This window comes from Rhinatrema bivittatum, chromosome 1 (genome assembly GCF_901001135.1).
Source record: "Rhinatrema bivittatum chromosome 1, aRhiBiv1.1, whole genome shotgun sequence".
In the NCBI taxonomy this organism is placed as follows: domain Eukaryota; kingdom Metazoa; phylum Chordata; class Amphibia; order Gymnophiona; family Rhinatrematidae; genus Rhinatrema; species Rhinatrema bivittatum.
The window spans coordinates 448,989,845-449,003,261 of NC_042615.1; the positions used below are offsets into that span (position 1 = coordinate 448,989,845).

General features: G+C 41.8%; 1 protein-coding gene across 10 annotated transcripts in view; it reads right to left on the reverse strand.

Annotated features, from left to right (window-relative positions):
* PTPRD (protein tyrosine phosphatase receptor type D) overlaps window positions 1-13,417 on the reverse strand; it is a 1,482,181-nt gene that overhangs the window by 507,008 nt on the left and 961,756 nt on the right. For 6 of the 10 annotated variants that reach the window (XM_029605256.1, XM_029605295.1, XM_029605286.1 and 3 more), the window contains 2 exons: window positions 3,102-3,128; window positions 1,083-1,200 (listed from right to left, as the gene is read on the reverse strand). In XM_029605256.1, the coding sequence (XP_029461116.1) occupies window positions 1,083-1,200; window positions 3,102-3,128 (145 nt within the window). The remainder of the gene's footprint in view (window positions 1-1,082; window positions 1,201-3,101; window positions 3,129-13,417) is intronic. The other 4 variants (XM_029605331.1, XM_029605320.1, XM_029605311.1 and 1 more) reach the window with 1 other exon arrangement.

The window sequence follows — 13,417 nt, forward strand, 5'->3', positions numbered from 1 at the left end:
ACATTCCAAAAACTGCCATTAGCCACTGTTTTAGCAATGATTTCTTTAATGTGCTCACCACAGAGGTCAGAATAGCCAGGCTGTAGTTCCCAGCCTTTTCCTACTACTTTTATGAATAGGAACCACATCTGCGCCTCTCCAGGCCTCCGGAACTACTGACTCTAAAGAAGCGTTGAAAAGGTCAGCCAGCGGGGCTGCCAGGACATCTCTAAGATCCCTCAATACCCTCTGATAAGCCCCATCCGGCACCATTGCCTTATCTAAGTTTAGTTAGCTGCTCATGAACACACTGTCCTGAAAATCGATTGAGGTTACCATATTTCCACCCAGGGCAATTTTCAAAAAGCCCTTTTACATGCATAAATGCTTTGGAAAATCTGGCCCTTAATTTCATTTGTTGGCACTTCATTTTATCTATGATGGTATAATTGTATTTGAGGAATATAACTGATATGTCTTACATATTATGGCTACATAATACGATTTTACATAACGGTATTTCCTTTACCGATTATTTTTCTCTTCCATAGCATAACTTGCAGTTTGCTCACCTCGATTGTTATCTGCCGCTGTGAGAATTAAACACAGCGGTATTGACATTTCTCAGAACATAACATTGACCAGTCCTTTTGCTCTGCTACTTCCTCCATAGGCCTTATGCCTAGATCCTTATTTTCTACCCTATTTACGATTGTCCATTTCTTTTCATTTTTGGAGAACAAGCTGTGGAGCATTGCATCCACACCCTCCATTTACAAAAAATCTCCTTTGGCCAAAGCCATTCCTCATGTTTTATTTGGGTGTTATCAGTGTGATGCCTGCAAAAGCCTGTGATATGAACCAGCACAGCAACAACCTGCCTGCTTAAGACTCAAAGCAGAGGGAGCAGCTGCGTAAAAGCTGATGAAATCTGCTTCTTCTACTAGGACGGGGATTCTGCCACAGTATGAGCAATAGAAAAGTGCTGATGAAGCGAGTTCTGAAGGTGGCTTTCATTTCGGCAATAAACTCAGGTTACTTTCCCAGGCCACAGATTTTAATCTAAGCCATTGCAACTGGGGGAAAAGTATGAGGTGCAATACCTGCGCCAGTCGTAGAGACCACTTTAGGCTTGCTGCGAGCTCCGTCTCCTTTTGTTGTGTACGCAGTCACGGTGATGGAGTAAGCAGTTTCAGGCTGCAGTCCAGAGACAATCATTACCTAAAATTAAATACAGCGGGAAATGAATGCCGCATGTCAAAACATCCATGCCTTTAGCATGACATACCAAAAGCAGCCAGTCCCACTCTTTGCACGTGTACAGAAAATGCATGCAGATACAGCAAGATTCTGGTGGTGCCAAAACCATAATCATTGGCAGAAGTTTTCATTTTGTTGCGTCGAAAGACATGGTCATTACTGCCAGGAGTTTAAAAAGTAGCTGTCGCCAAACGTTTGTGTAGTTTCCTTGTTTTGATGTGTGTGTTGTATTTTTATTGTGTAATCTGCTTTGTACAAAGTAAATGAAAAAAGAGGAATATAAGTGTTTTAAATAACAAATGTTCAGTATCGTCAATGATACTGAATACAATAAATTACGAGCAATAAATGGTGTGTAGACTGACTGACTTAGCTTGTGGGACATTAGGGTTCCATTTAAAACAAATGTAAGCAGTTTCTTTGAAAAGATAACCCTTAAACATACGACATGTTGTTTGTCCTAGAGATGTGTTACTTTTCGAGTCAAATGAAGATATACTTTCTCCTATTAGTAGTGGTTTTTATGCAATCTTGTGTTCTTTTTGGACTTTGATTTTAAAAGCATGTTTCACTTGCTTTCCTTCCACTGAGCTGGGTTTTTTTTCCTGTAAATATATCTTATGTATACCTTAAATGTTACCACAAATTAAATGTTTAGCTAATTTCTAGCTGTCTAAAACTCAGAGGGGTCGATTTTAAAAGCAGCGCGCACGTGTCCATGTGTGCGCGGATCCCAGCACGCGCATGTTATAAAACCCGATGGCTGGGCGCATGAGTGGGTGGCACTCGTAGGGGGAGAATTTTCACAAAATATGTAGGGCAACGCAATCGGGCCTCCCCCAGTTCCCTCCCAGTACATTCCAATTAAGAAGTGGACTGGGAGGGAACTTCCCTATCCCCCCCCCCCCCCCACCTAACCTTCCTCCCTCTTCCCCTCTCCTCCCCGCCCCCTAAACCTAACCTAACTGTTTCTAAATTTTTTTTATTTTGGTACTTACAGCTCCTCTGGAGCAGAAGTAATCTCTGTGTGCTGGCTGGCTGTCAGTGCACGCGCTTCCCTGGAACAGCATTGAATGGCGCTGCCCCGGCCCATCCCCGCCCTGCCCTGCCCAGACCATGCCCCCCTCCGGCCCGCCCCTTTCTTTAGGCCCAGCACTTCGCACATAACCCCCATAATTTACACACATGGCCCTTTTAAAATCGGGCTGATAGTATAATTAGCACCACTTTTCCTGCAAGACAGTATGTTAAAGTATGATCAAGCACAAAGTAGGCCTTTAGGCCGTCAATTTGATTACTGAAGATGATAAAAGGTAACGAACCCAGCAAAGTGTCTTCAGAAAATAAAAGCAGGCAAAGTGCACACATGCAAAAATGAGCTTGATCGTAAACATTTATAAGTGGCACTCACTTTTTTATTCATGTATGTACTGGGAGCTCATGCATCAACAAGAAATGTTGCACTACTATATAGGCATCATTTCTGGTAAGCATAAAAGCAATACACTGTCTGTGGAAAAACAACTGAGAGATTTGAGGTGCAAGTTCATAGGCCTGTGTTTGTGTACTGCTTTGTTTAAGAACGAAGCTTCTTGAGTTGCATTGCAAGGCAGCGTTAGTTACAGCCATCAAAAATTAATTACACCAGAGATGGGTTTTGCACCGTACGTATTTCAACACCATGCCAACTCCACAGAAAAATAAGAACAAAATAGGAAAAAAACAATAGCAATAAAGATCCACACGTGTAAATGCTGAAGAAACCTCCAGCAACATGTTAGTGCATGCAATTGTACAAACAAACCAAAAGAAAAAATATTTTAAAAAGTGCACTTTCTAGCTGTCCAGTCAACATTACTCACATGTTCAGCAGTATCATCATATTCCCACTGATAGAGAATAAATGTTGGAGAGAAAAAAGGAAATAAAAGATTTGTAGGCTGGCAAGGCAATTTTGTTCTTGTTAAAAAAAAAAAAAAAAGTTTGCAAGATCAGACAGAGTTAAGATTATAAAATTGTGTTGATGTTTTTAGATTCGAGTTTGGTTCCAGGCAAATTGAAGTTTTTTTGCTACCGATCTAGATTTACTATGTGCATTTCCTAGGGCCTATGCTGCACTACATACAATCAGCAGCTTGATGCGTAAAGAGAGCCTACCAGCTCCCTGTAAAACTATGAAGTCTCCAAAGCATAGCTACTAAAAGGGACAGAATGGACCAGATGTCAACCACAGCAGCAACACAGTTCATTAAAATACTTTGACACCTTCATGGGTCTTTTTATTAAGATGCCATTGACTAAAAATGGAAAGTAATTGGTAATCCCCAGGTCTGCCATGTCCAGATATGGAATCCTAGTGCTGGTTCCATTCAACATAACTGCTATTGGATTCCCCTGACTGGCTGCACGTGACCCCAGTGTCGTCATCTTTTTAACAAATGACAAATTCTGATCTATTTTATAGACTAAATTTTGCAAATTTGTAGAACTTGGCTGAAGCACAAATTTACAGTGTATTAGGCAGGAAACTTCCAGTAGCCATTATGTAGTAAGGTCTCCATGGAGCGTAGAGGACTCATCTGCTTTACTTTACAGTTAATTGCAGGGCTCTGTGAATTTCTGCATCAAATAAATTCAGCTAAAGCAACCCATGGCAAAAATATAATACACCATAAATGGCTGGAAATGTACAGCATTTGACACTGTAGTATTATTTATATACATTTTTTTTTAACTTGTATACCATTATCACAGATCCTTTTACATTTCAACCTTGGTCTGTGCTAATTAATGAAATGCACTTGCAAAGGCTAACAGATGATATTAATATTTGCTTGGAACTTCACTTATGAGTTCTGTCTGCCTAATGAGTATTTAAGAATTCAGAAAATTAGAACATAATGAGGAATCAATACAATCAACATGTAACTATTTTTACCCAGAAATCTTTGAGAAAGTCATTCAGGTAAGGAAGAGAAAAAGTGTCTCTTTAAAGGGACTGAACTAAAAATGACCTTAAGTACACGCTGTTTAAAATATGAGGTTTAAGGCAGTCCTCGCAATTCAGAGGAAAACATCAAGGCACAAATACTCTGATATTTCCGCATTTAAGTTTCAAAATAATGAAAACATGTTTCAAAGTTCAATTACATCTATACTACTCTCATGGGAGAGAGAGCCCTGGAGACCAGTCTGGCAAGGTCTGAAATTGTACAGGGTATGTACGGCAACCCAACAGTTCAACAATACTCTCTGCCCACTGATCAAGGATAAGCCTAGATCTTGTGTTACCTTTCTAAAATAAGAAAACAATTATAATTTCTTGTCATTTACTCCAATTAACTGCTGGGAAATCAAGCTGATAACATTTTTTTTCCTAACAAATGTAAAAGTAGAGATTTATAGCAAGATTCCCAGGGCCAGTTTTACAAACTCCGTCCCCACCACACCCCAGGACACATATAACCAGTGGGGCAATATTAAAAACTGTGCGTGCAGGGGCACTTTCATCTACAAATTATGCTCGGGTCTCAATGGGAAAGCAAGGAGTGAATTTTCAAAGGCGTTACACGAGTAATTATAACAATTTGCAAAAAAGCACATTTAGGCTCAGAGAGGATACATTTCAAAGCTACTTGTTTGTACCCTCTTACACATGTATATGGGCGCACGCAAAGTTGCTACTGTATTTTATAACCTGCATGGATAAGATATGCACAGATAATAAAATACAAGTACATATGCGCGCACAAATGTTCTTGCATGTAAAAACCACGTGCCACGCAAGTTCAGACTTATCCGGAAAAGTAGCGGCACTTATCCAGATAACTTCCTATTTATCTGACTAATTAGCGGCACTTAAGCCGGAGAAATGTGTAAAGCACTACTTTTTTGTCTAAGTAGTGCTTTTTAGACCAATCCAGGTATGGGACATAACCAGATAAGTCTTAAAAAAAACCCCACTACTTATTTGGATAAGTTCACATTTGACTATGTAGCGTCAAAAGCGCTGCTTAACTGGATAAGTCAGAATTCTTCCAGATAAGTGTATGCAAATGATACAACTGTGCATTTGTACATCCAATTTTAAAGGGATATGCGAGTAGATTTTTACTCACATTACTTAGCTGGATTAACTCCGTATAAATCAACTTTTACGTGCATAACGTAGGGGATCTACTAACATGCGCATGGCAACAAAGTAAACAGTTTTACCAACTAGTCTACCAGCTCACTCAGTCTTCAGCTCGACATCCCCCCCTTTCACCCAGAATCCCACCCAGTCTTTGTTTCACTTTTGAGATGTTTATGATCACTTAGGCCAGATAATGACCAGGTGTAAATATACACAAGTCAAAGACTTATGCACATCACTGTGGCAGATTGTAAAATAGTAACTTGTGCACGTAAATAATGGCCCCCTCACTGGGTTGCCTCAGCCTGCCTGTTTTTGTACATGCGCAAATGTACTTACAGACCTTGATTTACGCATACATGTAGTGGTGTTTAATATAGCAGATACTCATGTATATGTTATTTTTTGTGCAAATGCTATTTTTTATACACAACTTTTGGAAATTCACTTTTTAAAGTGCACTAAGGCGTGTAAAACCTATTAATTCAATGGCATATATTACATCAATTTTCAAAAGCCCACTTACATGCGTTAAGTTCATTTACACATGTAAAACCCAGTGTTAAGCATGTAACTCCTTTAAAAAATTACGCCTGGGCTGATAACTTTCAAAGAGCTGTGTGCTGTGGCATATGCGCATGTATATGGTTATGCGGTGATTTACTATAGTATTTTACAAAACACGCATATGATGCATGCAAGTTTTATAAAATATACATATCATATACACGTGTTTAAGCTAACACATGAATTCATGCAATGCATCGAACTCATATGTGTAAGTGTATTAAGCATGCATAGCTTACCCACTTATTTTAAAATGAAATGTGCGTATATTTTATGTGTGCAAATAAAATAGGACATGTAAGTTGCCTTTACACGCCACAAATTGCTGTATTTTGAAATGTATGGGTGTGATTTAAATTACCAGTCTTACTAATTAGTACACCAGTTTGCCCAGTTCTTCTGCAGCTCATCGGGACTCTCCTGGTTCTTCAGCCTAACTACCCCCAGTTCACTGAGACCTCCCACCTGACCACTAGTTCACAATAAAGATGTTTATTATTAATTGTGCCAGATAATTAACACATGTAAACTTCCAAGTCTGTGCAGAAGTGTTTTCATAAGTAGCAACTTTTGAGGATAACTGTTGGCCCCCTCCCTGCACCGGCCCTAGACTACCCCTTTTTTTTTTTACAAGTGTATTTGTGCTTGAAAGCGGATATATACATATATGTTTGAAGTTTATAAACTACAGAATACGCAAGTAGAGGCTCAGGCTACTTACCTGCGTATATGGTCATTTTTACACGCAGAACGTTTTGAAAATTCACCTTTGTGTGAGTGCTTTCCCTTTGAAAACCACGCAGGAAAAAAGTATCCACAGAAATGTGTACCTGTTTTTATCTGCAGATGTTTTTTCCCAGCAAAAACAATTGCATGTAGTTTTAAAAATGCAAGAGCGCCTCCCCCGGCCTAACTCCACCTTGGGAATACTGCTAAAAGAATGCAGATAAAAGTATGTGCCTTGTGGAATAGCACACATCATTTTGCCCGCAAGTAGAGTGCAAAACTTTCATTTCCATGCGTCAGTGGCTTTTGATTTCAGGATTATTGATTTTTAAAGGAGGGATTTCTCAGTAAATATACAGTGAATGTGCAATTCAAATATTTTACAATTAAACCCAAGTTAGGGCAATAACAACAGAGACTTTCAAATGGAAAAAAAACAAAACAGAAGTAGTGTGCCGCCAAACCGAGGGATTTCAAACTCATAAACTATAGCTTTACAATAAAGCTGCAGGAAGTAATGATTTCCTTTGTTTAATCTAAAAGGGCACTTTAGCCAAAAAAGAATACAGTAAATATTTATATGAAATAAATTAAAGGCTGGCAAAGCACTGTAGAACTATTTAGGTCAGTTACATTAAGCTAGCTGAATTTGTTGCCAAGTGATGCTCCAAGCTGTCTTTTACTCCCATGGGTCCCACAAGGATTGCCACCATGAATAATACTTGAAGAGCACATTCCGACCTGTTAAGGATCCTAATAGCACTTACTTTACATTTTAAAAGCAATGATCTTAGTGCATAAAACAGGAGTCTGCTTTTTCAACCAATTTAAACCTAAAGTTCACAAAATACTGAAGAAAGAAAAAACATTTTGCTGACCGTGATATCAAGGTTTTGCTGTCAGAGCACAAAATCTTATGATATTTTAAAACAATAAAGCTTCTTATCATCTCCCGTTTTGGTCACATACCGTGACCTGTCTGTATAAGCCATGTATCAATCACTAGTTTTACTCTTCTGCTTGTCAGAATTAGAAGAAAAACATCTTTAAAGATATCTTCTAGAAAGGAATTTAAATATAGCCACAGCAAAAATCTCAGGCTTTTCCAATTCGCAGTCATGCTCCTCCTCCTCCTGCGTTATGAAATTTTAGTTCTATTGGTTCAATGAAGAGTAGAGAGGTCCAGGGAAACCATACGGGGGTGGCCAACATGCCCACAGTTTCGGTCTCCCACATCCCCTCCCCAATAACCTGGAGGAGGAGGGGAGAGAAAGAAATGCAAGATAACTCACTGGGCCGTGGCAAGCTGGCTTCTGGATCACTGGGGAGTTCATCATAGGGAGCAGCCTCTCCCCCCCACACTCAAGGTGATCATGCTGCGTGGCTGGCACAGCTTCTTCCAGGTTCCCTTCCCAGCAGGCTGCACGGTGACATCACCAGGCAGCCGACCTCAAAAAAGGGACAAGATTTGGGCAGCTGTCTGAGGAAAGGGGAGGAGCTGGCAGGGGATAAAGGGGAGAGGAGTTTCTCCCTCTCCCATCTGGATCACCATCTCTCCTGTCAGCTGCTTTGTTTTTGTTGTGGCCAGCCCCTCGGACAGTGTGCCAGTTTTTAAAGGCACAGAAGTCTCATTTTGCAGCCTGTTAAGCCTTTATGGGTGCAGCTGCTTACCAGTGATATTGGACAGATATATAAAAAAAAAAAAAACCCACAGGAGATATTCTGCAGCTTGCTTGCTATGGGCAGAGCAAGCTCCTATTAGCAAAAACCCCCCCCAAATTATATATTTTCTGTAAAGGTGCAAGCTGCATCACTGGTTGCCCCAATGGAGAGGATCCCATCAAAAGGAGGTGCCTTAACTCCAGCTCATGAGTACCTCTAATACCCCACCACTACCACTGTGTGAATGCCCTGTTGGTCGACCGCTACAGCATAGACCCGTTGTACCACCATGCCAGGCTCAGTCGCCCAGTTAGAGGTGGTAGCCCTCACAAGGGGAGGTAGAAGTGAATCATGAACAAGTGGGCGCTATGGACCAACAGGGAGCCCAATGCTAATTTTGGCAAGTAGGGCAGGGGCTCAGCCCCTGGAGCCAGCAGAAGGCATGGTGCAGATGGGAGGGGGTGGCATGCCTTCTCAAGGAAGTGACCATCCCACAGTTAGCAGGACCTCAGGGCAGTGACATAATGAGGACCACCCAAGATCTCTGTGCGCTCTGCGTATTGCCAGGCTATAGCACCAAAAGGAGACAGTGATCCTGGAGAGGGCAATGGGTAAGAATTGGGTCAATGTTTCCATGGAGAACCCTTCCCCCTCAGGTGGCAGGCCAGATATCGATCTCCCAATTTACCAAGAACTTTCCTCAACAATAAATAAATACAAAAGAACTTTCCTCAGCTGGGCATGCAGAGGAGGTCCTATGTCCTGAATGAGTACCCTTGTAGATTATGGTCCTGAAGGCCAGGAATAGAATACAAGTCACAGGCGATTTTCCACCAGTTCTTGGTGGTGAAGTGGCTAGAATTCTTCCAAGGACTATAGATACACTGCCACTGAGATTATCCTGAGCACCGCAGAAAGCGCAGATTCCCTGTGTATGAATAAGACAGTGGATAGCATGATTGTGACTTCAGGCGTAATTACTCACACACCTGTGGGCAATATTCATCCCAGAAGGCCTGACTTGAATGTAGTTACTGGCACTATCAACATAGGCATCATGATTGATGCAGTTGCCTCTGTTGGTCTCCTTAGGGTCATGGTGAGCACAACTCACAGCCTGAGGATAGCTCAAGGGGGATCTGGTTGTTGCTAGGTGGCAAGAGCACACCTGGACCATGGTATGGAGCTCCCCTTGCCCCAGTTTCTTCTCCCTCTTCTTTCACAGATCAAAGTCCAACTTTGGCTGGAGCTCTTGAGCAATCAAGCGGAGTGGAGGATAGATGTGGCAGGATCACAGCAGCTATCTCATCCGACCAGCCACCTTCGCAAGTCAATCAGCCCTATTTTCCTATAGTGACAGCCTCTGAGCAATTGGGTATGCCGCCACTCAGCAGCCCCAGTGTCCAGGTGATGTATGGCCAGTCCACAACAGTTCATGACAATAGCAGGCCTCTGACTCACGGATGGCACAAGCATCAATCAAGGATCCATTCCTCCAGTTCTAATAGTCATAGCTCCTCGGGTAATTCCTCAGGCTTATGTACATAACGGGGTCCTCTCTTCGAGACTGTCTGTCTTCGGAGATCCTCTCTCTATCTGATTATCCCAGGTTATGCGTTGCTATTTCCAGATTCTTGTGCCATAGGATCAGGTGGCAACATTACATTGACATATTTTGTCTACTCCCAGGGAGTAGAAAACAGGGCCAAATGCATCATGAGAAAATGAAGGAAGATTTGTCCATTAAGCCTGCCCAGTGTGAGGTGGTCAGTTAGGTCAGGTTCTTTGCACACCTTGCCACAGTGATAAGACTTGCCATACTGGATCAAACCAAAGTCCTTCAAGCCCAGTATCCTGTTTCCAACAGTGGCCAAGCCAGGTCACAAGTACCTGAGAGGATCCCAAGGGGTGGATAGATTCCAAGCTGCTTATCTCAAGAATAAGCAGTGGATTTCTGCAACTCTGCCTTAATAATGGTTGACTTTTCCTCAACTTATCCAACCCTTTTTTAAATGTGGCTACACTAATAGCTTTTACCATATCCTCTGGCAATGAATTCCAGAGCTTAATTATGCATATTTTCTTTTATTAGTTTTAAGTGTGTTACCTAGTAACTTAATTGTGTGACCCCTTGTCTTTGTACTTTTTGAAAGAGTAAACAACTGACTAATGTCTACTCGTTCCATTCCACTCCTTATTTTATAGACCTCTATATATCTCCCCTCAGCCGTCTCTTCTCCAAGCTGAAAAGTCCTAACCTCTTTAACCTTTCTTCATAGGGGAATTGTTCAACCCCCCTTTATCATTTTGGTCACCCATCTCTTTACCTTTTCTAATTCTGCTGTCTTTTATGAGATGTGGTGACCAGAAATGCACACAATACTCAAGAAGAGGTCATACCATGGAGTGATACAGAGGCATTATGATATTCTCTGTTTTATTTCTCATTCCTTTCCTAATAATCCCTAGCATTCTATTTGCTTTCTTGGCTGCTGCTGCTGCACACTGAGCAGAACATTTCAACATATTTTCAACGAAGACACATAGATCCTTTTCCTGAGTGGTGACTCCTAATGTGCTATAATTTGGGTTACTGGGCCCTAAGTGCATTACTTTGCATTTGTTCACATTAAATTTAATTTGCCATTTGCATGCGTAGTCTCTCAGTTTTGCAATATCTTCTTGCAATTTTGCACAATACTCTTGTGATTTAATAACTTTGCCACTGGCAAATTTGATCACCTCACCTGATCTGCACTCTGTGATCAAACATGGATGCCATATTAGGTGTATATAAGCAATATGAAAGCTTTGCATGTCTTAATTAGGACGAAGCCTCAGGGAAAAAATGGCTGGCAACCCTAAGGTGACTTGAAGGACCTAGGACACTAATCTATGGCTCACTCATGGTCACGGCAGATGCATGACAGACACCAAGGCTCATGAGGTGAGGAAAAGGATACATCCCTTTCGTGGACCTACTGACAGTGTTTCGCAGGTTAGAGGGAACTCAACCCCTTCAAATGTGTGCTTGCAATTCAACAGAAATAATTGTTCCCTGGCTGATTGCCAATTCAGGCATGTGTGCACAAGGTGCGCTGCACCCCACCCATTCTCCAAGTACCTTAAGAAATGTGGGACTCATAGAAACATAGAAACAATTGCAGAAAAGGACCAAATGATCCAACCAGTCTGCCAAGCAAGCTGATGACAGTATCTGCTGTACTGTGCAGGTTACCCCATGCTTATCAGTTTCCCAGACCATAAAAATCAGGGCTCTATATGGTTGCTGCCTGAATCCAGTTCCCCTTTTCCCACTGCCATTGAAGCAGAGAGCAATGATGGAGTTGCATTAACAGTATCAAGGCTTATTTGATAAGGGTAGCAACTGCTACACCAGCAAATTACCCCCAGTTACCCCCATGCACTCTTTTCTTTATATTCAACCTCTAGACTTTAGGGATCCACAGTGTTCCCATACCTCTTTGAATTCCTTCACTATTTTTTTCTTCAACACCTCATCCAGAAGGGCATTTCAGACATTCACCACCCTCTCTGTGAAGAAATATTTCCTGACATTGGTTCTGAGTCATTCTCCCTGGAGTTTCATTTCATGACCCTTAGTTCTATTGATTTCTTTCCAATGGAAAAGGTTTGACAATTGTGTATCATTAAAACCTTTCAGGTATCTGAATGTCTGTATCGTATCTCCCCTTCACCTCCTCTCTTCCAGGGTATACATATTCAGATCCTTCAGCCTCATTCGTCTTCCAGTGCTGACACCTCACCATTTTGGTCGCTCTTCTTTGGACCTCCACTATTCTGCCTTTATCTTTTTTCAGATATGGGCACCAGTACTGAACGCAATACTCCAGGACCTGTACAAGGGCATTATCACCTCTTTTTTTCTTACTGGTTATTCCTCTCTTTATGCAGCCCAGCATTCTTCTGGCTTTAGCTATCGCTGTGTCATATTGCTTCGCCGCCTTCAGATCATCAGACATTATCACACCAAGGTCCCTCTCCCAGTCTGTGCATATTAGTCAGCCCATCACAAAGCTCTTTTGGATTGCCGCACTCCAGATGCATGACTCTGCACTTCTTGGCATTGAATCCCAGCTGCCAAATCCCAGCTGACCACTCTTCAAGCTTTCTTAAACCACTTTTCATTCTCTCTACTCCTTCAGACATTTCCACTCTGTTGCAGATTTTAATATCATCTGCAAATAGACAAATTTTACCTTCTATTCCTTCCACCAGGTCGTTCACAAAGATATTGAAAAGAACCGGTCCCAAAACCGATCCCTGTGGCACTCCACTTAACACTGTTCCTTCTTCAGAGTATGCTCCATTTACCATTACACACTGTCTCCTGTCAGTCAACCAGTTTGCAATCCATGTTACTACCTTGGCATTCACTCCCATGCTTCTTATTTTGTTTATGAGTCTCCTATGTGGGACTGTATCAAAGGCTTTACTAAAATCCAAGTACATCACATTGAGCGCTCTTCCCTGAATCAATTCTTTAGTCACCCAATCAAAAAAAATCAGATTTGTCTGACAGAACCTTCCCCTGGTGAATTCCATCTGCCTCGGGTCCGGCAACACACTGGATTGTAGCTAGTTCACTATCTTTTCATTCAACAGAGTCTCCATTAATTTTCCCATCACTAAGGTGAGACTAAGTGGCCTGTAGTTTCCAGCCTCCTCTTTGCTACCACTCTTGTGAAGTGGGACAACCACCGCTCTTCTCCAATCTTGCGGTTCCACTCCAGTTTCCAGGGATCTATTGAACAGGTCCTTAAGTGGACCCGCCAGCACTTCTCTGAGCATCCTCAGTATCCTGGAATGTATGTCATCTGACTCCATGGCCTTGTTCACTTTGTTTTCCTAGATCTTCACATACATTCTCTTTTGTAAACATTGCGTCTACTTCACCTCCTATCTACAGTCTTGTCAACTAGCAACAGTCCTTCTCCAGGGTCTTCAGGAAAGTAGCAAAATGTTGGTTTCAAGGGCCCCTACCTCTGTTAGCTGAAGGCTTGGCTCTCTATATATCTGATCACAGGCAGCTAAGACATTGCTGGA